At 44.0% G+C, this 26,886-nt stretch overlaps 1 protein-coding gene across 8 annotated transcripts in view; it reads right to left on the minus strand.

Annotated features, from left to right (window-relative positions):
• Nucleotides 1-26,886, minus strand: part of spag9a (sperm associated antigen 9a) — a 75,402-nt gene that overhangs the window by 30,159 nt on the left and 18,357 nt on the right. For 4 of the 8 annotated variants that reach the window (XM_069720812.1, XM_069720807.1, XM_069720809.1 and 1 more), the window contains 14 exons: nucleotides 26,504-26,593; nucleotides 26,278-26,394; nucleotides 25,961-26,141; nucleotides 25,630-25,845; nucleotides 24,230-24,440; nucleotides 23,819-23,935; nucleotides 23,473-23,553; nucleotides 23,286-23,353; nucleotides 22,934-23,085; nucleotides 22,550-22,721; nucleotides 22,189-22,302; nucleotides 20,885-21,061; nucleotides 20,148-20,285; nucleotides 18,834-19,936 (listed from right to left, as the gene is read on the minus strand). In XM_069720812.1, the coding sequence (XP_069576913.1) occupies nucleotides 19,818-19,936; nucleotides 20,148-20,285; nucleotides 20,885-21,061; nucleotides 22,189-22,302; nucleotides 22,550-22,721; nucleotides 22,934-23,085; nucleotides 23,286-23,353; nucleotides 23,473-23,553; nucleotides 23,819-23,935; nucleotides 24,230-24,440; nucleotides 25,630-25,845; nucleotides 25,961-26,141; nucleotides 26,278-26,394; nucleotides 26,504-26,593 (1,953 nt within the window). In that variant the 3' untranslated portion in view covers nucleotides 18,834-19,817. The remainder of the gene's footprint in view (nucleotides 1-18,833; nucleotides 19,937-20,147; nucleotides 20,286-20,884; nucleotides 21,062-22,188; nucleotides 22,303-22,549; nucleotides 22,722-22,933; nucleotides 23,086-23,285; nucleotides 23,354-23,472; nucleotides 23,554-23,818; nucleotides 23,936-24,229; nucleotides 24,441-25,629; nucleotides 25,846-25,960; nucleotides 26,142-26,277; nucleotides 26,395-26,503; nucleotides 26,594-26,886) is intronic. The other 4 variants (XM_069720808.1, XM_069720813.1, XM_069720806.1 and 1 more) reach the window with 2 other exon arrangements.

The raw sequence follows: 26,886 nt of genomic DNA on the forward strand, positions 1-26,886 counted from the left end.
TTACATACTGAACCCCAACAGGAACCGGCAGCGCACAGTGATGGGTGATTGCTAGAGGTGAACTAGTGGACATATATTACGCTCCCTATGCTCTCTGCACTTCAACTCTGATTCATATTAGTGCCATAAAGCACAGTGCGAGGGCACTTTTCGACAGCGCTGGCATAAATCCCACAAGTACGGCGCTGATGAACATGAAAATTCTGCTCACTCAAACACGATCCATTTCTAAACACGTTGCTCACAACAGCATCTCGTTTGTTTTTTTCTCTCTTGAGTGGCCAAAGTTTCAGGTACTCTTCAGTCTGTGTGGTTTGTTGTTTTAAATAGCATCTTTAAAGTAATTCAGGTGGCGTCTGACGGCTGCTCAACAACAACACAAAGTCAGCATGGGGACCTTCAAGGTATTAAGGCATGTCATCCCATCTTTCAGCCTCCCCTGAGACCATCATAAAGCACACGCTGCGCTGACACCTCAGGGTGCAGGGCAAGAGTTATGATGTGCTGTAAAAAAAAAAGAAGATCGAAACTAGACTGGCTGTACACTGAGCAGAGTGAACATGTTTATGTTCTATTTCATGCAGGCTGCCCCCTATAACAGGGCTCTATAGTCTTCAGATACTGACCTCCATTTGGCGTGGCGCACAGAAATTAACACTACAATCGATGCACTCGGTGTCATGTTACTCTCCTCTGATTGGGTGCCAGATGTTATTTATGTAAAATCCTATGTTTTAGAATAATGCTATAAATTATCCCATGGTCTCCCAGTATTGAAAGTAGTTTTATTATGTTCATATCTTAGCACACTTTCTTTTGATATACGACAGAACAGGCTACTGGAAGTGCTCCCTGTGAATTTGACACCCGCTCTATATCTTTAGCTCTAGACCTCCATTTAAAGTGGAACTATTATGCTTTTTGTTATTTTCTGTCATATATATGTAATATTTCAACATTGGATGTTCATGTTAAATGTGGCCAAAGTTGCAAATCATTACATAAATATATGTCAAAGTAATTCCTGCCACAGCATGCAAAACGAAGTACAGGGACACGCCTATCCATCCAGTCTCAGTCCGTCTCTGAAAGTAAAAGCAGTGATGCTCAAGCGAAGATTGTCCGAGACAAAAGCCCATTTAACTAGGATCCAGCACTTTTCCCACACCTATTAAGAGGCCAGCATGGATGGAAAAAAAAAAAAATAGTTGTGTTTGAAAGACTGAATCCACCGTTACGTCACTTAAGAAGCAGGTAATAAGCTCAATATTTAGTTAACATCCCGCTGTTACTATGCAGATGTTTCTGCTGTCCGCTGTCATATTCACGGTCAGATTCAGGCTAGAACACATACAGGTGGTTTTGAGAAGGTCCCATTTACATATGACAGATGTTAGAGAGCCATTTCTTATGTGAGAGGTGTTTGAGGGAGAGTAATGTAGGACCTACTTTCTCTTCAAGATGTTTACCAAGAAAAGTCACTCAGATTTCAATTCATTTTCCTAAAGTTTGCATCAGTCTAAATACATAGAATGATCTGTGTCTTTAATCTGAAGAATAATGGTAACAGTCATTTTCTGGTACAGTAAAAACATTTGCACCATGAATCCCTCAAATTTGGCCTGTTTGGGAATCTATAAATACAGTATTGTTACTTTTATGTGGATGAATTCCATGAATGCAAAGATGCTTTTACAAACCGTGTTTTTCTCGACGAGTTAAGTAACTGATCTACAGACCCGACACAACCGTTTCCCATTCAAAACTATTCCTCACTGCAGCATTCCTTTCCACCATCTAATTTCCTCTTTTCTATTTTGGGCAAGAAGCTCCTTGTGAGCAGAAAAATTTAGGCTTATTTTGGATCAATGCTGGGCGTCTGAAGCACCAACCAGAGGGCATAATCACAGCTGCTCTGCACAGAATTAGGAGTGCAGCCTGGTCATGGCATTTACTGATGCGGGGGCCAGCCTTCCCCTCGTGTTTACCTTGTCAACACGGCACATAACTGCAGACTGTCTACAGGAAAAGAAAATAAGTAAACACGGCTGCAGAGGCAAATGTTCTTTGTGGTGATTAATCAACAGCCATTTGTATGACTTTGCAGCATTTATCTTTCATGTTTGTATTGAGCTTCATAAATTGGTGCTCTGCTACTTATTTTCTTGTCACTGCTCAGAAATGCTGCCATGAGGAGCCGAAGATTGTCCTTACAGCAGGCGTAAGAGGAGCAGAGAGTGTGAGGAGAGAGTGTTCGGAGTAAAACTGCATCCAATTCTCTTCTGCATGCCTCAGCTGCACTTGGGTTTGGGTGAGACAAGGCAGCCTGCAGCTTTCCCTGAAAAAGGTTTAGAGTGTCCAAAAAGGATATGAAGGTGACACAGAGAGAGAAAAAGAAACAATATGCGTGTGTGTGTGTGAAGAGGGTGAGGAAAAAAAGAGGGAGATTTTGACACCGGGTTTAAAAAAAAATGTAGAAAGATATTTAGTTTAAAAATATACATAAGAAAAACATAAGACTGAGAAAGAGAGAAGTAAATATGATGGAGCTGTCAGAGAGAGAGAGAGAGAGAGAGAGAGAGAGAGAGAGAGAGAGAGACACGCCACTCTCTCTGCTGTTGATTATTTCTCAAGCACCCCGGCACACTGCTAATCTGAGGACAGCTCCAGCTTAGTTAGTCATTAATAGCTCTGCTGACGCCTCTCACTGTGTCATGACCCGGCACATTCACCGCTCCAATCGCTATTCTTACAAATTAAACTAAGGAGCTGTCATTTTGCGAGAGATGATATTTTAGTGTTCTGCAAACACGTCCGACCTTCAGTCTTCTGCAGCCGAGAGGACATTTTTTTTAAAATATATTTACAGTATTTTGCGCAGGCTCTAACAGCTGGATATGAATAGTAAGAAAGTGAATGAGAAAGCTACAGTGGAGCTATTTGTTTTTCTTGGTAATGTGGCTTATTCGTCTGCCCCTCAACCTCCTCCATTCTCTGACATTTCAATTCAGGTCATTTCTCATATCCACGCACGCCCTCGCAAGGACAGTCTGACAGATTTTTGCCGAGAGGTGCCTCCTGTTAATACTTTCACAGCATTTCGCGTTTCACAAAATTCACTGGACATAAATTAATAAACCTCAACGCACCTCGTGTTGCAAAAAAAAAAAAAAAAATCCTCCACACAAATGATTGAAAAAAGAAAAATCTCCAGAGTTGGTGAAAATAGTGCTTTATTTTAGGTGATCTACGACCTTCGCACGAGTGCCCTTCATGAATTCTTACAGCCCTTTTATCCATCAGAAGTATTGACAGCGAGAGTCGAAACGGAATGAAAAATGCATGGACAGTGACTGGGGAGAGGGGTTGAGACGCAGTGCCCTCGTATCAGGTGCAGAGTGACAGGATTCAATTAGAGCCAACATGTTTCTCAAGTTGGGAGATAATCATTGAAGGTCAGATGCAGTTAGGATTCCTGAAGGAACTGAGCACCGCTGGGTAATGCTTTTCTTACGGAGCGTATTGATACGCAGTACCAGTTCATTCAGAGAGATGATTCACTTTGTAGGCTTTACACAAACTGTTTTCATGCAAGATGTTAACAAATTCAGATTATCCAACTAAAATGTGCCTGAAATTAAATAAGACATGGTGTTCACTCTGCAAGCATATTCTCAAATTATACTGACATGACTATAAACTAACATGGCAAAAAAAAAAAAGTAAAAATAAATAAATCTAAGATTTGATGGTGTCCTCTGGGGAAACGGGCAGGAGTAATGTTAAGGTGATGTAGTAAATCAGCAAAAACACACGTGCCCCGGCAGGACAAATGCTTGTTTGCAAATTTTGCCAAACGAGCCGCGAAAGAAAACGCGACCTTCGTCGAGCGCCAAATACTGTTATTATCGAAAAGCAAATCAAAACAATGGATACGTACCACCGATATACGGCGTGACTGCGTATTTCTGAATACAACTCACGGGAAACCCTAACAGCGGATGCTATTTCTGTTAAAGCTCTGGGTCGGAGGTGTTTCTCGGCGTACATCTTCAGCCACCGCATAAAGTTACACCGTTTATGATCTCACAGAAGGCGAATGTAAAAAAAAAACAACTCACTCTCTTTATTCCCGACCCCGCCGAAGCCACTCTCTCAAGCCGCTCCGCCTCCTCAGCTGCTCTCCTCGAGGATGTGACTGGGTCAAACGCTCTGGACCGCAAATCTACTGGGCACACTCGTGTCAAACAGGTTTGCGCGCGAGCAGGCGCGAGTACCCGCGGCCGGCGGTCAAGGGCAGGTACGGCCCACCGGTGGCAAGAACCGAAACGAAAATCTTGAAATGTTTGACGGGTTAAGAAAAACACCGGACTTTAAAAGGTCCGAGTTTAAACTCTCAACAAAACCTGAGCTGAAGACGGGTGAGAAACTGTTTAAGGGTCTAACTCCACATTTCAGCGCGACAAAGTTTTCAAACTTTGCACTTGCTTTCAGCAACTCATTCCACACGTATGTAAGAAGCAAATCTTGGAATTTGCTTTACAGCACCTTTAACACAGAAAGCCACTGTTTGTTTCCAATCGATAACCAATGCTGATTATTTTTTGAACATGGCTGTTCCAAAACCTTAATTGTGTTTATTATTGTGACTATAACAATAAAGGGTACTCTAACCTTACAAAACTTGTCTTTTAACCCCAACCAAACCTTTACGATGGCATTGTCACGTCATAAAAGTTTGCTATTTTTCAACAATTATGTTTAATAGTTTATCTGGAGCGCAGCTCTTGCAGTAAGTACGCTCTTTGTATCGGAGTAGGTTGGAAGACTTCTTTTGCCAAAATGAAGGCTTTATCCGCTGATCTTTTTTTTGATGGTTTCATTGAAAAACTGTTTGAGCCCTAAAGAGGTGGAAGTATAAAATACTTTACAGCAAGAAAATGTCAGAGAAAAGTTCAAGAACATGAAAAAAAAAACGATTTATTCCCTTTTAAATTATATCACGAAGCTTCAGATTTATTTTATGCCACTTTGGAGGGAGGCCCGTGAGGCTTAATGTACATTTTGCATAACACTTCTTATGTGCTTCTATTTTAAAAAAGCAGGATGTTTAATCATAATAAAGTATTTTCACATTGATGTATTGGTACGTTTACTCAAGTAAAGACGTTGAGTACTTCTTCCACCGCCGTTGGGAGACGATGCTGATTGTGGGGCTTGAAAGAAAAAAAAAAAAAAACGTTGTCAACCGCTTGGATCGGGACTTTAAATGGTCCGTAGCTTCAGAGTTTGCTATCTCAGTAGCTGCGCTCGCAGGAACGCTTTGCTCCATGACAAAACAAAGTTTACACAACTAAACAGTGATAAGGTTCGCAGCTGTGAGAGGATAAGCACTGTGACATAATGAGCCTGTGGCAACTGCCGAGAACCAGAGCCAAGAAGCACACACACAAAACACACACACACACACACACACACACACACACACACACACACACACACACACACACACACACACACACACACACAGGTTGGCCGGTGTGAAGGTCACGCCTCGTGTTGGTTGATAATGCGATATTGGATTTGATATTATCACGTCGGCGCTCAATCAAGGCGGCGTTCACCGAGACGGAGCAAGACACTGAAAAGCGTTGCGCCGCAACCAGCCAGTTTAACTTCAAGAGAAACCTTAAATCACGGCTGCGAGCACAGTGAGGAGTCGCACCCCCCCCCCCCCGAAAAGGTCGTAAACGAACGGTGCTCACGGTCCCCGCGAAGCCAAAAGGGCTCTTCAGAGTTGGATGTATTCCCGACACTTCGGTGCACAGCAACTTGCACAAACGCTGGCATTTTCGCTCCCGAACAGCGTCCCCCTCACCGAAAGGGCGTTGCGCGACACGCCAGCACGACGCAGGAGGAATGGGAAAACACTCAAGAGGCCTTCAGAGACACAACACCGCCACGTTCCACGGCAAAACAGAAACATCCTGTAAAGAAGGAACCGAAGAAGGCCTTCGTATTTAAAGGACGAATGCAAAGTTTCTACCGCAGTGATTTCATCAGACTGCATATTGCAGATAATTGGTGGTAACCTTCAATTTTGCTCTCGAGGCTCCACAGAAATATGACACCTGCATCACATTTCTAACGTTATCTAATCCTACCAAAGTCTGTCGCAATCAACGATGTCTCGCGCTGCTTTTAGGACGACGTGAAACCGAATCCGGCTCTTCTCGGCTCCCGAGCCCCTTAACACCGGCTCTCCCCCCGTCCCGCGTCGATTTCCGATCCATCATCAATCTACTCCCCCTCGCGGTTCTATTAAGTGCACCCTTCATTTCTCTCCTCGATGTAACCGAGATATAAAGAGGGAGAGAGGACCGAGTGAGCGAGGCAACGGATAAGACGGAGGGCAAAAGTGGAGAGGAAGATTAAACCCCCCTCCACCCCCCACCCCCCCCGAACGCTTCCTGTTTCTAATGCCGGGACGGAGGTTGCCATGGGAACACACCTTTTGACAGTTTTCTTAGCTCGCTCGGCAGCGAAGACAGAGAAGCTCGCTCGGGAGAGACGGAGGGAGCGGAGGCGTTTTTGGAGGAGGTTAAAGAGAGCTGCTTTCTTCTCCTCCTTTGAAAAGGATCGCCCCCCCCCCCCCCCCACCTCCCTTCGGTCGTTGCGAAGGACGCCGACTCGTCACGTGACGGTCGTGGTCGCCGGCTTACCCCCGCAGAGTTTTTAAATCCACCCAATTTCGCAGACCGAAGCAATCGAAAAAAAAATGTGTGGATGTTTTAACTGGTAATATTGCAATTTCAGTCATGTAGAGTTTTTTTTGCCCACAACTTGATTCAATAATATAGTTTTATACGGTTTAATCTTGTGTTCAGCTAATGTTGTGGGAGATTAAGTTTCTTCTTTTTTTCTTTTTTTTTACTTCACAGGAAGTATACATTTAATGAAAGTACCGACTGGTAAAAAGAATTTGTTTTTTTAACCTTTATATAAAAAAAAAAAAAATGTACCAAATTTTTGGAATCCTGATTCCATTTCCTACTTCACTCATAATACAATATTGAATATATGGTTTTACGCAGCTCGTGGGGTTTTTCCTCGTGTCAACCACGGATGCTCATAAATTTTTTAAAAACTACCTCCCAGCGACGATGAGCGCGCGAAACAAGACCAGTTGCCAGGCAACCGGCTGAAATCGCAGGAAGTCGCCGGTCCCCCGGCCGAAAAAGATGTCGACACGCTTCCCCTCGTGAAATAGCAAAAAAAAAAAAAAGATTTACGCTTTAAATAAGACGCCGCGTTAATCGGTGTTTCAGGAGGTGCGGGTAGGTTTTTGTTACCTTTCCCCCCCACCAGCTCTTTGATCTTTTTTTTTAATTATTTTTATTTTTTTATTCACTTTAATCCGCGGATGGACCGTCTGCTCGGTGCTTTGCTCTCGGGTGACTGAGACTTATGATATACTAACCCGGCGGGAGTTCGCACCGCACCTCATTTCCGTCAACTTTTCTTTTTTTTTTTCCCACGCCGACCCGTCTTGACGGTTCCAGTAGCGTCACGTGTGTTTTACAGCAACTAAGGTAGGTAATTAAGTCTTTTTTTTTTTTTCTCTCTCCTTCTTTTCTTGTATAATGGCAGCTGGCAAACAGCTTTCAGGAGAAGCAGCTGTTTTTTGCAAGGCCTCCCGAATGCAAACTGTGTCAAAAAGGTTTGCCGGCATTAAAGAAATAAGAAAAATCTAAAAAAAAATATCAGATGCTGTATTTGTACTGTGTCTAATTTCATTTCATAGCACCTGACACTTTCCATCCATCCCAAGCTGTATTTGATTTGTTTTAGTGTATATAGTTTGTGTGTATTTATTCATTGCTTATTTTTTTCTAAAATAAGAATTTTTATCCATCTCGTATTTGTATTTTTTTTTTTTATTGTGTGCACCCTTTTTGTGTTTCTATGCTGCTGAGATGACTAAATTTCCCCACTGTTGGATTAATAAAGTCTAAATCAAAGTCCTACACTGTGTAAACCATCACTATGTCTGAGCTGTATAAGAAGAATCCTGGAAAAAAAAAAAAAAAAAAATGCTCATATAATAAACAAGTCATTGTAAAACAAACAGTGTAAAATACATTCGGCACTGTTCTCATCATAATTTACCAGCACTCCCGTATCCCTTTTGTGCCTTGAACTTACCTTGACATCAGATTAACAACTAACCTCGTGATACCCGTCTCCGGGTTCCCCGTTGTCTCTGCGGCCCGGCGAGGACACGGACACGTGTTCTCGGGGCGGGCCGGCGTTTGCGGAACACAAGATGGTTCCCCGTTTCTCTTCGTCACTCGGACAACTGCACGGACCGCTCTGACTGAACGCGCTCCTGAGAGACAAAAAGCAGAATTCAGTAAACCAAAATCAAAATGTCATGTGGTTGCACAACTACTACTTCCTACTTACGAAAAGATTCATCATAGAGGTCGCAGTCTGATATACAGTTATATATATTTTTTGTTTGTTCTTTATTTTCAATAGATTTGCAAACATTTTAAACAAACTTTTTTTTCACTTTGTCGTTATGGGGTATTGTGTGTAGAATTTTGAGGGGGGTGGGAATGAATTTAACCCATTTTGGAATAAGGCTGTAACATAAGAAAATGTGGAAAAAGTGAAGCGCTGTGAGTGAATGCTTCCCGGATGCACTGCAGTGGAAGTTGTTCTTATAAATAAATACATTTACATTATAATGAGCCATCTCGTAGCCGTGACTCATGAAATAGAGCTCGTGAAAGAACACAGACCATCGATAACGTCTCATTTCTCATGTGGCTCGCAGACACAGGAGTGGGACGTAGTAAAGCACTCGAGTGGGGATTTTGTAATATGTATTTAAATGAGAACCATCAGGCAAACAAAGCCTGCCCCAAACTTGATTGGTCAATAATACTCGGACCAAAAAAAAAAAAAAATGGAAACCAGTACGCTTCCGGTACCAAAGTCTCGTCCCTTTGTCTACAGATTTTGCACTTATATGCAGATATGTCTTTATAGAGAGTACTTAAAATCACATTTACACACAATCACATAAACATACATATGTTTCTGTTGATAATCCCACTGAAGGAAAACGGCAGTATAAACAAAGATGCTGACATGTTTCCGACAATGCAGACAACAAGGACACAATGAATATACATCAATCACACACTGCACAGAAAGACGTCAGTTTGTTGCTGCTTTTGATGATGGAAGATGTCAATATTTTCCCGGGCATTTCCGCAGGGGTCCTCAGAAGGGCGTTACATGCGAGGACCCCCTGGGAAAGGTCAGCGCTGCTCGGGGCCCCGGCGGGGCCCCATCGGATACAACACGGAGGGATCAAAAGCGCGGCCGTAGCCCCACCAGCGAGGCCTCGCGGTGGGGCTTCATGGAGGACTGAGCCCGGGGAGGCGGGTGAGATGGAGGGCGAGGAAATGGCGAGGAGAGGGGGAGGGAGTGGCAGAAGAGGTTGAATTGGAAGCGGGAGGAAAGTGATGTGCAAGGGAAGGACGGACGTGAGGAGAAGGGGGGTGACTTGCGCGCCATGATTCACCTTTCACTTTTTGACGGCTGCGGTCGCCTTTGCATTTTTTCTCCCGTTTGCACCGAAGCATCTGACCTCACAGCGTCACGTTAGTTTTACCACGCGGCTCAAGTAAGTGTCCTTTGTCTCTTTTCGTCCTTGAATGGCAGTTGCCAATGACCTTTTGTGTGCATTACCGCAGCAAACTATACAGCGCATCTATAACGAATATCGTCTGATATATTGATGTTGGAAATTTTGTAGTTACTGATATCAGTATTGGACCTGAAACTCCAGTATTGGTCCAGCTTGATTAAATCCTCACCTTCGTGAGCATTATAATGTTCAGTTGTTATTCAATCTGACTGAGAAAGGTGTTAATGTATTTTTATGGTCATTTTTGAGACTGCAACGTATGGAGCTGTTGAACTGTACTGATTTGTACCGAGAGGTGTTCCTAATATTTTGTTCCTCCTATTTTAAATTAAGACTTTTCACAATCAGACTGAATGTCAGCTGAGCATTATAATCCTCACGAAGGGAGGATTTGCTGCTGGCTCGTTGTGTTCTACTTCGTGCTTCACCTGTCAGTGGTTTTAATGCTGTGGCTGATCAGTGTACATACCGCATGGACATTTGTGTTTGTTTATTTCCTTTTTCCTCTTCCCTCCGTATATCCCACCGGCTCATGCCAACACATTTCTCTGGTCACGTTTACACGAAAGCACAACACTGCCGACGCGCATTAAAAAAAAAACAACAACACACACACACACACACACACACAAACGTAAACTCAAAACAAAACAACCTCGGAGAGTCAATGCGTTCTTTTCCCACCAGCAAGCAACTTCAAATTTGTACCAAATTCAAATCAATAACTTCTGTCTTCGTAGTCTTTTATGTTCCCGTCATGTGCATCGATTGTTATTCTTTGTGTATTTCGGACTGATTCGCATTGTTTTGTTGTTTGTTGATGTTTTTGTACCATGTGTCGCTAATAAAAAAAAAAAAAAAAAAAAAAAACAACTGCAGGTGTAGACTGAAGTTCCACACGACTTTTTTTTCCGCCACTTGTCCGAGGCCAATAAAACCGCACCGACCTGTGCCCGCCGACTCACAGAGAAGCCCAATTAGGCCGTGACAGGCGATCAGACTCAGGAATAGAAGGGGCGGCATATCAGCAGACACGCAGTCCTCGAGTCAGAAGGGCTGACGAGGTGAAGGGGGCCGGGAGAGGACAGACACGCACAAGAGTCACACATTTGTTTGTTTATTTTTGGCCTCTGCGGAAATGACATGGTTATAAAAAAAAAAATGAAATGCTGGAAGATAATAAGGCGTATTTTTGCACAGGCTTTTAATATTTGAATGTCACGTTTCAGCTTTAATGAAAGAAAATCCTGGATTTAAAAAAAAACAACAACAACAACAACAAAAAAGAGTCAACAGTCATTAATGACTCTCTCTAATGTTAGGATGCTAATATGCTCACTTAATGCAACATACGGTTGCTTAGCAGGCGCTGTCCACGCTCCAAAACTAAACGCAATGTATAACCAAGGCTTATAGCGATATCATTAGTTTAGCTGGTATTATGATCATGAATCAAAACATGATCACATTGTTTGATCAAATCGAAGATTTTGTTTAAAATACTGCACCAGTCGGCTTAATGTTCATGTAGTTGGGCGACTTGTCAGAGGGAAATCTTGATGATCATCTGTTTTGATTTATATTACAGGGTTGTGAAGCCGCAAACATGGTTTCAAAGCCTGAGGAATGAAAAGCACTTAAGTTTTGTAATACATGACGCAGACAGCCTTACCTGCCAAGACTTGTCTTTTTTTTTCTTTTTTTTTTTTCTATCACTAGCAGCCTTGTTTACGCGAGTGCATGATTACAGAAGATGTGAAGCCGAACCGTGGAAGTAGAAAGGTTGTCGGAAAGAGAACGGACTGGCTGAGAGTGCATCGAGAGAGCGAGAAAAACCACTGCGGGCCACACGAATTACACAACGCAAAACTAAAAAGAAGACGCATTCGTAAGACCGAGGTCATCTGCCCTGCATTCGAACGCACAATAGTGCTAAAGGACAGGGAGAGCGACAACAGCAGTATGACTACATCATTGGTTAAAAGGGTAACCAGACCCCCGGGGTGGAGGGGATAAATAAAGGAGCGGGGAACGTGGATAATATTATCCACTGCTGCTTGTGGCTTTGCCGCCCGCCACGCTCTGCTGGGCAGTGATGTCACTCAGACTGCGGAGAGGCTTGTGCTCGGCCCTGCCCCTCGCTGACATACACAAACACCCAACGAGCATGTTAGGAACCGACCGACTGACTCACTCACTCACTCACTCACTGCAGATCCTTAATAAACATGCCGCATATATATATATATATATATATATATTTAAACACACACAAACATGATTCTTCATTGATATCGTTGGTCAATAATTCATAGCGCACTGTCAGCGCAACAACTACTACCAGCTGCCTTTCGCGCACACAGCGGTGTGGCAAACTTTAATTTTTCTACTCTCGTATCTTTGGCTGCACCACACGGCCCGTTCAGCACAAACAGAGGAGATGTGCACGGATCACGATTCGGGTTCCTTTTCTGACAACAAACAAGGTTAAAACTGCACACTCGTGTGTACTCTCCCTAAATACAGGCTGGGTGGAGGAGGGGGAGAGACGGAAAGAGGACGAGGAAGCGACTGGTTTGCGCCCATATATAACCTCTGCCTCACTGCTGGCACTCGGTGTCACGCTAAACTGTGTTCCCCCTTTCGACCCCGGCTCGGTCCCCTCAGCGCTTTAGTAATTTCCTATAAATAGACACACACACACACACACACACACAGTCGCACACAGTCACACAACACCCAAGCTGCCAGCCCATATCGCCAGTCCACTTTGACTTTTTTTTAAGACACTTTTGAGCCTCAGCTGCCGACTTGGTGTGCACCGGAGCGCTCTAGGAATGCTGCGACGCTTTGCTGTAGAGGATCAGAAAAATGCTTAGCCCAGCCCGTCACTGTAGAAATACTACGCACTTCCAGGGGGAGGCCAAGGGCGCTCGCACAGCCACCAAGGAGGCTTTTAAATCACTGACATACGTGCGCATGCGGCGCACAGAACTGTCGCATCACTCAGGTGAACATCGCCGTGGGCTCATACTTCAAGTGCGGGATGCTGAGGGGACGTCGGGATATGTGCTGCGAGTCGGGGGGGAGGGGGGGGGGACCACAGTCAACACCCCTTTAAAAAAAAAAAAAAAAAGGGACAGGTATATGCCGTTAAATGCACATTGGCTCTGCATTTTTTGTTCCCCTTGCATACATGATTATGAAGCTTACGTGTAAGTTCAGTAAAGATCCGTTACCTTGTGTTGTGGTTTCCTGCGCCTCGGTCACTCATTCACCATCTGGACGTCCCGATGATCTTTCTGCCCTCGTTTCTTGGGTCGCCGCTCTTTGATTATCGTACTAATTCTGTCATTCTGCCATTTCCTGCCTCCTAATGTGCAACCCACGTCATTGTTCTGGTCATCCAGGGAGGCTCAATCAAAGACTTGTGTCACCCGTCCACTTATTCTGCTCCGCCATCACCACCAGTGTGTGTAAACTCTGCCGGTCGCCAACACTCCCCCCCCCCCCCCATCAATAAACGTTGTTGCACATCCAAATAATCTCTGACCATAAAAATCAGCCGTATCCTTTGATGAACATGCAACATTTGTCTATGAGAGGAATACTAATAACTGTATGCAAAAAACAAAACAAAAAAAACATACACAAAATATAGGCTACACACACACACACACACACACACACACAACAGCGGCTGAACACTGGCTCATAGGAAAACCAATTTACACAATAAAGGATTAAAACAACAATCACTCATTTGCTCAGGGATAACAAGCAAAGTAAATTACACACATTATACAACAGCAGCTTTGTAGTAGAAGTCAGATTTACAAAAATATCTTGATGGTAAGAATGTCAACAATTGACAGAATTAGTATTCACAAGCAAAGCAAAAGGGATCAGATCAACAAACAAACAAATCAAAAAAGTTGACACGTACACACGCTGGCACAGCCTGGCTGCTACCAGTTGAAGTCTCTAAGTTTTTTATGATATCTGTTGGCATCTTCACTCCCGCGTTTCAACTCAGAACCTGTTGTTCTTGTTCTTCCTGACGTAAAGCATGTTGAATTGCAGTTGTAGTTCAAATGTACTGCACCAATGAACTTACGCGTGCGCGCGTCTTTATCATCTCCACGTTGTACTTGGATGCTGCTCGCGTCAGCTCCCTCCTGTCCTCCTCGTGTCTGCGGCAGGTCCCGCTGTCGAGGTGTTGACCGTGATCCGTTTTGCCCTTTTAAAAACTTCGTAGAGAAATCCAAAACTCTGCTCGAGCGCCGCCGTTTTCTCCCGCTCAACGCTGTGTTGTTGGTTGGGTCACGTCCTTTGACCCGAGTCTGACACGTGACATCAATTCTTCCTCGACTGAAAGTTTGGAACTGAATATCTTATTTTTAACCACTTAATGAGATCAAAATAAGTTTAAAATATGGACAAACACAAAAGTCGAATAAACCTTGTTCAGAAATTGCATTTATGTATTGATTGTTTTGGATATGCAGGTCCTCCACCGCCAGGTGGTGCTGCAGCACACTGGGGAAATCTCACAGCCTTCCAGGTTATTACACCAAATGGATAAGACTGGGCTCCTCTTCTAAAGGACGAAACATTCATCGGGCTGGCATTTCTAAACACTGCAACTCAGCAGCCATTTAAAAACATGACTAAAACATTCAAAGCTTTTTAATTTGATAATTCCTGATTAATTTTGATCACTACTTGTAGGCTATATTTAAAAATCCCTTCTTCATCACTTTCTATCTTCATATTAAAAGGTTTTTATTGTCTCGTGTACTTCCCCCAGATGAAAACGCTTCTGTTGATGGTTCGGTATTCTGACTGACGTTCATTCAACCTGCTGTGTGCACTACAAACAGCACAGCGCTGCCTGTGAATCTACACTGAATCTCACACAGGACAATAATGCCTCTTCTGTGGTCAAAGTGAGGGAGAAGTTCACAACACGTCTGGGACTGACTTGCACGTGTGTGTGTGTGTGTGTGTGTGTGTGTGCGCGCGCACGTCAACAAGCATGTGTCTGTGTCGCGTATGTTCAAGTCCTCTCCTATGAAAGACGTTCATCAGGTTCTTGTTGTTTTTCCAGAGAGAAAATCTCCGGCTGCGAGGAAATGATTGATTTCACATTCCTGGCAGAGGTTGTTTGGAAGGAACAGAAGAAGATCCTGTATTTAAAAAGACAAATGACTCACGTTGGCTTAACAGACAAGAAAAGAGCAGAGCCAGCAGACACTGAAGTAGGAAAGAATTTACTGTTCAAATATGTGAGGATTTGCAGACAGCATCATGCTTTGAATTGGAGGACGGAGGAAAACACACGCCTCTTTTTTTATTTATGAAGTAGTCCGTAGCAGATGCATCTCTTCCTCTCTCCTCACTACAGCCATATTTTTTCACTCCAATGACATTGAGCTGAGCTTCTCTTCCCCTGTGTTGACCGCCTCCCCTCTCCTACCGCTAAACCTTTTTCTCTTCGATTTCTCGCCTTCCTCACTTTGCTTTCATCCAGTCTCCTTCACCACCAGCCAAGAATGGTTCTAATTTTTTTTTTTTTTTTTTTAAATGTCTCCTAAATAAAATACAACGCTCCACTGCTAAATTGACATACCACAATCACAAGGGCGCGGCATGTTGCGAAGCTCTTACACTGGAGGAACATTGTTGTGTTTTTGCACTTGTCTTCAGTTTACGGAAGTCTTCTTCTATGGACTTGATCTCGCTGCCTGATCACACTTATCGATTTGTCCTGTGTGGTCCAAGCCGAAACGATCACAGGGGGTCGACTCTCACAAGAAAACAATTGCTTAGTGAGACAAAAAGGAAGGAAGGAAGGACCTTCTAGCTTCTGGTAATGATTGGATTTTTCTGTGATCACTGATAACTGACAGAGAACAAAGCACATCAAAAGATTCAACCTTGACTGAGGAATTGACTTTCATGAAGCGGACAGGCCCGCTGGTGATGTTACATAACAGCTGAATCCTGTCTTCCCATACTGGGAGGGGTGTACAGGGTTCTCTTTACTGTCATCTATATGACCCTGTCAAGCTAAACAATGAGCCCGGGGAGCACAACACAACAACCTGCATCTCTCTTTCTCTCTGTTGATATTGTAACACTAATTGCTTGCTTTTTTTTTTTTTTTAACTTGTAAAGCACTTTGATCTGTATTTTTCTGTTATTACTATGATTCCTAAACATAATGTTAGGCCACGTGCATTATTGAACTTACACACTTAATTCCTCTTTCTCTCTTGCTGTGCTCATCCGGAGCAGTACACGCTCAGCATTTTGATTTCTTTCCACCGCAAAGTTGGGATCACTTCTTCTCTCTCAGCATCTTGGCTGTGCTGCAGCAGAGGACTGGCATGTCACAGTGTCAGAATCCCCTGTCCGGGCTACAACGCACACCGTGACGTCAGAAACCTCTTTGTGTGTGTGTGTGTGTGTGTGTGTGTGTGTGTGTGTGTGTGTGTGTGTGTGTGTGTGTGTGTGTGTGTGTGTGTGTGTGTGTGTGTGTGTGTGCGTGCAGGCCTCGCTGTCAGCCCCCGCATGGCTTAAGAGAGGGCTGGGGGGGGGGGGGGACGGAGGGAGGAAGAGAGAGAGGCCGAGGCGGGAGGCGGGCTTTACGCTGTGATGTAATTTCATGGAAGCCGTTACGTGCGATGACGCCGCATCCCACAGAAACTGTGAACAGCACAGCCTCCTACTGGCCGAGTCAAAGAACACGATTTCACAGCTTGTCTGTTTTGTTCATCAGAGTCGTTATTAAATTGTTTTGCGTCATGTAATCCAAATGGAAGAGTTTGCGGAACGAGGAGGAGGAGGAGGAGGAGGAGGAGGAGGAGGAGGGGTGATCGGAGGTCCCGGAGCAGTCCCGTTTTATCTTTGAGGGTCGCAGCAGGCCAGAGCCAATACCATCTGACATTTAATGAGAAGCGGGGTTCATACCGCCACTCAATCACTCAAATTCCAACATGCAGGCCAAATCAACCTGACCTGCATGTCCTCAGACTGGAGGAAACCAGAGGAGCCCACCCACAAACACACGAGGAGAACTCTCAGCACAGAAAGACTGGGAGGTTCAAACCCAGAACCTTTCAGCTGTGTGCCTGAACACTCACAGACTCTGCTCTGTTTTTGGATACCAGATATGCAATCACTTTTAGATATGAGGACTGTTGAACTGAGAGGACCCTGGAGCCTATTTAAAAAAAATTAACATGCAGCACCATCTGGTGGTTACATAGGTCAGTTATTATAAAGGAGCAGAGCATGTTATGAGCTGGAAGCATTAGGCGACACATAATAGGACTTAATAAAACTTCTAAATTCTGAATGGAGATTGTGTCGCTCAACCTTTTATGCCGTTAGTAGCAGGAGGGATTTTAATCACTGTGTGACCGAAATATAGCTGCGGTTTGAACAGGTTATACTGACAGTGAGCAAACACTGTCAGATTTGGATTCATATCGCTCTGAATCGTCATCGGTGCAGGGAAGCGACTTCAACTTTTCCTTATTTGAGAATAGCACAAAAAAAAAAAAGTTAAATAATCAAATCGGTTCTAACTTTGGCAGGAAGTTGTGTGTTCGTGTCAGATCCCGTCACTCATACCGAGAATGCTTTACCACACTTTTCAGAGGGAAAAAAAATAATAATAATTTATCAGTAATAAGACACATTAAAACAACAACTTCTCCATGAAACTGAGTTTAATAGATTGTTAAAAATAAGGCTATGATACTGTTTTAGCAAACATTGACCAGAGGGAACCGCTGTTATGGCGTCCAGAGGAGCCCGGTACAACGGGTAAATGTGACCGGCCTCCGGGGTTTTAGAGATGGACGTACGTATGGGCAGACACACATACACCACACACTTGGAAAAATCAAACACCCACTGGCAAACGTGTCTTCAAACTCCTACAGGTACACAGGTAGTCTACACACAAACACGCACACATACACTGACATCCACCCCACCCAAAACGGTGGCAATAAACCGAGATGTAGCCGATAACATAGCAGTGTTCTCTTTAAAAAAAAAAAAAAAAAAAAACATGCATAGCTTAGTATATGAATGGGTTTTTCGATAACCACCAATTTTTCATTTGCACACTTTGATCTTACGGTTTGCCAAAAATGTCCAACATGATTCATCTAGTTTATTTAACCATTATTAACAATCATGTAAACTCATTGGACTATTTTGTTCACAATAGCCTCGTAGGATATTTTTGCTCATGTAGAAAGTTACATTCTGAACCAAGATAGGCTCGATAACAAAGGAAATAAATACTGGAATGGCAAAAACACAATATAAAGTTACTGTTTTGAAATGGACTGAAGACCAATCATGGCCTTAACTCTTCAGATATAAAAACAAATTAAAACATCTGCTTAATATTGGCATCCCGCTAGCATGTTACAGTCAAATTACTTCATGAAAGTGTCTCACAAATGAATAAAAAAAACAAAACAAAAAAACACGTACAATGCACAAATATAGCAACAAAAATATGATAACAGCAGCCTTCCGGGCCTTCAAATGTATTTGCAAGAACAAAACAAGGAATGATGAAGCAATCGGGAGAGACTCTCTTGTGTGCACGTCCGTACGAGGTGCCACATCAAAATGTTATTTGTAGTTCATTTCCTTCATTCAAGCTTATTTCCCAACGACACCCCCGAAAATGTACACAAACGAGCCCAAATTCTTAAACTCGCAGATGAAACCGTTTTACTTTGCTTCTTCTTTCATCCTTTGGTTACTGGGACTGCTTTTGCTAAAAAAAATACATGTACATTTTGTTCCCTTCACACAACTAGCACACAGTGGTGCAGTTTGCTTTACTGTGTCAGCGGCTAACATCTAACATTTTAAAGTGCCAATGAGCTGAAGCAAACAGGAAGCACTGAGCTGGTGGCACAGGCAGATTTTCTCCACATAGGGGGACGAGGATTCAGAATCAAAAGGGCCGAGCGGGCGCAACGCGCATACACGCGCACACACACACACACACACACACACACACACACACACACACACACACACACACACACACACACACACACACACACACACACACACACACACACACACACACACACACACACACACACACACACACACACACACACACACACACACACACACACGCTTGGGATGAGGAGACCGGATTTCCTCATGCAGGCTAATGCTAACCTACAGTACAGTAAGCTGGTTCTTCTATTCACAGGAAACCTTTAAGTACCCAAAGTGCTTAGACATTTGTCATATCACAAAACATAAACCGGTGGCAGCCCGGGTGCTGTTCAAGTTCTAAGTTGTATCCTTTGCTGAATGAAAGCACGTTTAACTATGCAACGGGGAGACGTGTTGTCTGTGCACCACTTGCTTTTAAAATCCAGACAGTACGGTGGAGTTAATCAGCCTTATATTAAAGGTAGTAACCAGTGACCACATTAAAATTTGTATAGACTCGTACACTTCGACACCCGGTCCTAACTGTATAATCGTTAAAATGCCCCAACACAGGAAAGACTATTTCCTATGAATGGTTTACAAATGTCGTCTTATGTATATATAATAAAATATACGTCAGTTAAACTCAAACCTGCCCGCTCATTTTTTTCATGATTGCAAAAATGCCTTTAAAGTCCCTTTTATCTTTCGCACCTAAACCCTTTTTTAGCGTTTGGGAAACAAACAGCGACACCCAACAAACAATTACCTGATCAGACTGCGCACGAAGTGCAAACGTGGCCTTTTTCCTGTGTGCACCAGCTTTCGCGACATGCAACCCAGCACAAGGGAACGCCTGGACGTATTCTTCAAGTCAACATACACGTCATCTTACCTATTTAAAATTTATGAAGAATAAAATGTACAAAACATGGACTAAAAATAATTGCTTTTTTTTTTTTCTTTTCTTTTGTTTTCTTTACAAAGTAGTCGACTACTCAGGCATTGAGAACAATCAGTAATATCAAATTAAAAACTTTGAGAAGGGCATGCGGGGGTTGGTGGACGCCCCTGGCGTTGGCGCAACAGTCTTTGATATTTTTCAATCGTGAGAGGTTGTGACCTGCCAGACAATGAGGTGGCTCCGCTCGGCCTTGGTGGGCGCTGAGTGCTGGCCGACTGTCGGCTCGGATAAACCGTCCAGCTCGCCGCCTTCATCACCTGAGGAGGAGAAGGGTGAGTCGCGCAAACAGCACAGCGGGTCACAGTGGAGACGGTCGAGCCTTTTTGCATCAATTTAACAAATTCTAACAGTCAGACTGAACCGTGTAGTAATCGGCTGTATTTCTTTTCACGATAATTCAAATGACAGACCGTTCAGACGATGAAAACCCCCTAAATACGCATGTGCAGGCGGTGTGGGTGTACCCACCCATTCTGAAGTCGATATAGCCTTCTCCTCCGCTCATTACCAGGTATGTTTTGGCCTCAGAGGTTGTTGTGTCGGAGGATTCAGATGTAGGATCATCAGAGCCTGAATCTGCACTGCCTGGAGGAGGCATTGCCTGACCTGGGACATTCACAAAGTAGAAAATTGTAATTGCAGTTCTGCAACTTTTTTTTTTTTTTTTTACGTAATCTGCTGATTTCTTCATAAGTGGTTATTTGTTTAATCTATACTGCAATGCACGAAATCTCTATCTGTAGGTCTGTTGGTTTGTCCCTCGCCTATCTCGACGACCGTTTGTCCCATCTGTTTCAAACTTGGTGAGTGTATTGCTGAGGACCTGAGGGCGTGTACCGGCGTATTTGGTGCGACTTGTAAAAGCGACACGTTTAATATTAATAAACCTTCATGAAAAGGCAACCAGCCCTTTTATAATTATACAAAATAGAGAAGAGCTGCGAAACATCACATCTGAGAAGCTGCTGCAAACACATTTGTGTGAAACGTGTCTTTAAACATGACTGAACGGACTGATTAATTGTCGCTGCTCTGCATAAATGTGACAAAATGTAAATGGTCGTGATATATAGCCTTTTTGTTCATATCTTATCAAATGCAAAATAATGTTGATCGGTAACACATAATGGCTGCATATTTTCATTGGTTGATGGCCAATATTTTCTCCCACTTAATCCCACGGTTTGTCTGCGCTTGTCTCTTACCTGGCACGGTCACAAAAAACTTGACCGCATCGCGATGTCCGTGGAAGCACAGCTGGGCGTGGGCCATGGAGCAGTACGGCACGAAGCTGCCCGGCACGGCGAGGTCTGAACCGTCATCACTGTAGACACGCACTGCACCGCCGGGGCGATTTGGCACTATTCCCGTTGTCTTGTTGGCTGAAGAAGATGGGGGGGTGGGGGAGAAATCAAATAAAAGTCTGCCGACGCCGTTATACGGGCTGTGTGTAAAAACTTGAAACCACAGTCTCTCAGACACACAGCAGAACTGTATGTGAATCATGTCGGCGTGACAGCAGAGGAGCCTGTTCGGTCGTATTTTTTAAAGCATCAGTTAAAGTGAGACACCAATGAAACCCAATGCAAAAAAAAAAAAAGAGAGCAAGTAAACCCTGCGAGGGAAAGGCGAGAGGTTAAAGAGAGAGAGGACCTGGCTGTCCAACACGAGCGCTCAATCCCTGCAGAAATAGAAAGAGATGGAAAAGGAAGAAGATGGCGACAACGGACGAACACTCGGTGGCACGCTCAAAAAGGGTTTTAACATTTAAAGAGAGCAGGAGTCCTCAAGTTCCCCCGAGAGCAGCGTTTTGAAGTATAAACCTGTCGAACGGTGCCGTGTGAACCGCACTGCGGCTGAGAGACCTGTATCCATAGCAACTCGGCCGTCTCTTATTCGACAAGTACCGTCAGGTATGTAATAATTGGCACATTGTCTGACTGCGCTTTAAGAGAAATGAAGGAGGCACACGGTGAGAGCAGAATAGAGATGACGTTTGGATTTAGAGAGGCTGAAAAGTAAAGCTTAACTACAGTGTGATTGTCCCTGAGGCACCTCAGAGTGGCCATCTTGGAATTGTGGTGAAATATGAAAGAGCAAGTAGAGGAGAGGACGGAGGCAGCAGTGGGAGATAAGACGCTTTATGTGTTTTGACTACTACTAGTACACTCAGGTTCAAGTGTATGCCAAACATAAATGCATTCTTACTTTAAAATAGAGACCAAAAAAAATTAAGAGTTTCTAGCTAAACATCACACGAAGGAGGATGTTTATTTTTTAAGGCATTTTACTTGAGATATAATGAATGTTTTTACAATGTACATATTAGCATTTAATACCTGCGATTAACTGACTCTACCCAGAGTCGAGACTGAATCTCCACGATCAAAATGAAGCATTTCGTGAAAAACACGTGAACACTATTTGAATCTTTTGCTGTTGCACAGCTTTATGAAACCAAAAGGAGTCAATCTGACGGGACTGTCGATGTTGTACAGGTGTGTGATACCTTCAGACAGAGGTATGGAGATGATGACGCCGTTTCCCGTCCCCACCCATAGCCGGTTGCAGGACACCACGAGAGCCGTGATCCTCACAAAGGAGAATCCTAGTTTCCCCGTACCTGGAACACACACGGAGCAGACGTTTGTTATTCGGTTTGCGGTGTTCAAAAGATGGGGAGGAAGGAGCTCGGTGTCAAAGCTCTAAAAATGGTATCAGGCCATTTGCACACGTAATCGTGCCAAGAGGCCGTGGAGTAACTCAAGGCGGTGAATTCTTCTCGAGAAAGCGTAAAACTGGTGTTCTGGTCAGGTGGAAGGGTTTCTGAGAGAAGTGATGAGCTGGTAGGCGGAGAACAGGAAGCATACCCAGCATCTTGCTGACGTAGGGCTCGATGTCCACGTCCTGGAGGTGCTGATAGGTGTGGGCGTGAAACAAGCGCAGAGTCGAGTCCAGTCGGATGGACACCCAGATACCATCTCCGACCCAGGCCAGCTGCCGTACCTGACTCTCTTTGCGAGGATGAGCGTCAAACGACTTCTGTCCAGGCGCGACAGACAGAAATGATGTGATATTAGAATTTAGTGGGAATGGCACATGGAGGATTTCAACTTATATTCGATGATTTGTGCTTTGCCAGACAACGGGATTGCTCTGTTCCTTTACGATAAGGTTTAGCGGGTTGTGGTTGCCTAGAAAATAAAACTAATTCACGTGACCAAAGGTTTATTGACTGTCGATGACGGCTTTACCTCTATCCTCATGGCCTTGGGCTGGATGACGTAGATCTTGTTTCTATAGCCGCACCAAACCTTGTCATGGACTACGGTCATGCAGCGGATAGAGTGGTGGGGCCGGCCCAGGTCCAACAGGTGGTAGTTGGTTAGATCCCACTGACCGTCTGCTTGGGAGAAACAAAGACTTGGTATCCGAGGTCTTAAAGGCTCCAGCATAACACACTGGTAGAAATGTTAAACAATTTCCTCTGAGTCTTTGATTGCTTAAAATACATGTATATCAATACCAAAAACTGAATGAAATGCAACAATAAAAAAAAAAAAAAAGGAAATGTATATCTTGTCACAAACAATGTTACAAATGTACCAATACTCCTGTGGAAAATTGCTAATGTCCCATCAGCCAAAGCGACCAGGACTCTCCCTTTAACGTGCCTGTAACGAGTGAGGAAGACACATTTTGCAAAAAAAAAAAAAAAAAAAAAATTCATGTAGGAATAAATGTATGTTTGATGTGAGTCCTCGAATAAATCCTTGACCGACTCTGTACTTACACTATGCTGAGGATGGAGTCCTTCAGCTTAATGGCATGGAGACACTTCCTCCACCGAGCCACAGACGAGTGCACATACAGGCTGGAAAACGAAACAAAAAAGAGAGAGATGAAGTAGAGCTGATTACAGCAAAATGAACGAAATAAAGAAAATGGAGCTGTGAAAGTGCGACTGATTGACAAGTAACAAAAATACAGCCAATATTGTATAGATTTAACGGCCTCGAGTTCATAAATACTTTTACGCAGTGATAGTATTCGTAAAACCTATCAATGAAGTTACACTTTCATCACTTGTTTTTAAATCAATGTATTTGTGCCACCCCTTTTTTTTTTTTTTTGCTCACCATCCATTCTGTGCTCCCAGCCACATGGTGGGAAGTGCGCTGCTCATCCTCATGACTTCCCCCTCCGACAGGTCTGAGTCTTCAGGTAGTGACGTCACACCATCCTGACCGGAGCCCCTGAAGGCAGAAGAATTAAGACAAATGTCAATTTATATATCCCTATTGCCGGGGTTTCTCTTGTTACCATTTCCTCTGTCTCAAAATGGGAGTTTTAGGCTCTTTTCAGTAAAAGCTGCTGCTGAACTTTCACACGAGGAAAAACAGGATTTGCCCCCCCCCCCCCCAAAAAAAAAAAAAAAAAAAAAAAAAGCTATTGTGGTTTGTACATTTAAAACATGAAGAAAGAAAGGAAAACCTTACCTGCGGCATATATTAAAAACATCCAGCGGTTTTAGAAATGGTCCTTCTCACCTCCGCGTCTCAGCAGGAGAGGAGTCGGTGGGTCCCACTCCCAGGGGGTCGGTGAACACGTGCTCCGTGTAGATTCCTGGCTGGCTTTGATCGGCTCCCTGGTCCTCTTCTCCTTCTTCGCCCACACCGGCGTTCGCCTCCGTTGCTTCCGTCGCCTCTTCAGCTGGGGGAACCCCATCTTCTGCTGGACTGGTCTCTCTGGACAGCTCGACTGTGGAAATTGTGGAACGCAGGGTTAGGTTCATCTGTGAATGGACGAAGACGGGTTGGAAGGAGCGAATGATTGTCCATAACTGAGGCTGAGATGATCTACAAAAGCTACGGGCCGATTTTTGCATCAGCTGCGGAGATTTGATGACTGCACGGTCATGAAGTGGGCGCGTCGCTGTGCCCGCTGGGACGACAACGAGAGAAGGGTTCAGGTTGTCTAATATAATCACAATGACCAATGTCAGAAAACAGTCAAATGAACCGTGAATTTAAGATTTTACATCCGAAGCGAAGTAGCCATTGATTTTAAATTTAGATACGTGAGGGTGAAAATTATTACACAAGCTTGTTTAAATGCAGATGACATTTTCAACATGATCAGTAGACTTGAGTGAGTGTGAACAAAAATGATATCTGTAGAAAATGTCCTATTTGTTACATGATAAACAAACTGATTAAACAACCAATACGGTTAAAAATGTTTGAAGAAAAAAAAAATGAAAGCCTGACAATGTCTGACTGGAATGACGCACTTCAACAGAGATCCAACGACACTGCCGGAAAGACGACCCCTCATCAGCCCGGCTTTGCCTTTTTACTCCGAGCCCACTCTCGGGCAAACGAAGAGTTACCCAAGAGTGTGATTTTAGACAGCACGCCAGCTCTTCGTGTTACACAACAGCGTCGAGTCCCGCGACGTGCCGGCTCACTTTAACACACGCATCGATTCGGCTCTGCGACTACGTCTGCTGCCAAGTTAACAGTGAAACAACAGTGCCCCCCCCCCCCTTACATGTGTGCATCGGGGGTATAATTCACTGAGCTCATTTGAGTATGGATATTTTTCTAATAAAAAAAAAAATCAAGAGTTGGTGTACTTTTTATTTTCAATTATCTTCTCATTAAGTGTGAAAAGCTGAAATAGCTGCAGCACGGAAGAAAGCCTGTCTGATCCTCTGAAGCTAACGGGACATTAGCCATGTAGTATAGGTTACCGTGGTGCTCTGCCCCGGTTAAAAGAAAGATGTTTTTCTGATATCAGGAAAAATGATTTAACACCAGAGGTAGCTGGCTAACCCACGAGTATTGCTTTGTGATAAAGACCCCTGATGGTTCATTAACTTATTGGTCAATGCTAGCAGAGGTTTTCGCTCCTATCTGGAGCAAAGCATTTTCCTGCAGAGAGCTACCTGAGCCTGGGACGGCACTGTACTCAGCCGGCTGGTCTGTAACACCTGAGCTGGCTGTCTGGGGGATGGCGGTGGCGCCCTCTGCTGCCACGGTCCCGTCGCTGCCGGTCGAGCCCACACTGGCCACGCTCCCCGCCAGAGACACCCCATCACCTTGGTTAGCCTCAGGGTCTTGAGGTACCTCCTCACCTGCTGGATAATCAGTATCCAACACACCTGGAGAGAAAAAACAACAACAACAACAACAACACAAACCTGGTTACAAAGCTCAATGACAAAGAGAAGAAGACACACGGAGCCAGACATCACAGTGTGACCACACTCAGCCTACCTGGCACGCTGGCAATGCAGACGACATGCGTGTTGCAGGCGTAGAAGCTGTCAAGCAGGTCAGACGGCTGACTGGCTTCCAGCACCATCACCTTGGTGGAGGAGTGGGTGCTGGTGCAAACCCACACCCGACCGGAGATCTCGTCCTGAATGATCAGCTCCTTCTCTCCTTTCTCCTGATCCTTAAAGCAATAACGCAAAAATAACTTCAACAAAGATTTGAAGAACTTTTTGAACTCACTACGAGCTCACGCTCATATGTGACAATAACACAAAACACTCCCAAGATAATCACAGCATCTTCCTAAAATTACCCACCTTACTCTCCTGCTCCAGCTGGTCCAGGCTGCTCTGAGAACCCTTTGTCTGCTTCGTGAGCTCTGACGAGGGAAACGTCCTTCCACCGCACAGGTTGACCCCTGCAGCGCACCACAGCTGGGAAACAAACAGAGAACACGTTATGAGAATACAATTATCGTCAAATGTTCAAAACATCACACAATATGTTTTTTTTAATATATATTCTAGTTGTTCACTTATGCACCTTCATAGAAGTATCTTTCTGATCCAGAGGTCTCAGGTAAACTGGTACAGGTAGGTTCATTTTGTTTTCCACCTGCTCTCCATTTGCTACCTGAGGGGGGCAATAAAGACAACAAGGCGAAATTACAAGTGAAATGTGTTTTGGGAGACTTTGAAAACCCCTCGCTTTAAAGTCTAAATTACATTTTCTCACATGAACAGAAACGGTCGGTAAATGACACAAGAAAAAAAAAAAATCAAGAAATAACGGCTCCGTTCAAGAGTAAATGAAGTGAAAAGCGTTCCTTGGTCAGTAACCGTTGACAAACACACCCACCAAAACTCAAACAGTGTTCATCAACATAGTTCATCACTCATACCGTGATATAAACTGGATTAACAAAG

This window comes from Brachyistius frenatus, unplaced genomic scaffold (assembly GCF_029030835.1).
Source record: "Brachyistius frenatus isolate BFR_SWC_R1_liver_20210118 unplaced genomic scaffold, ASM2903083v1 Contig_251, whole genome shotgun sequence".
In the NCBI taxonomy this organism is placed as follows: domain Eukaryota; kingdom Metazoa; phylum Chordata; class Actinopteri; family Embiotocidae; genus Brachyistius; species Brachyistius frenatus.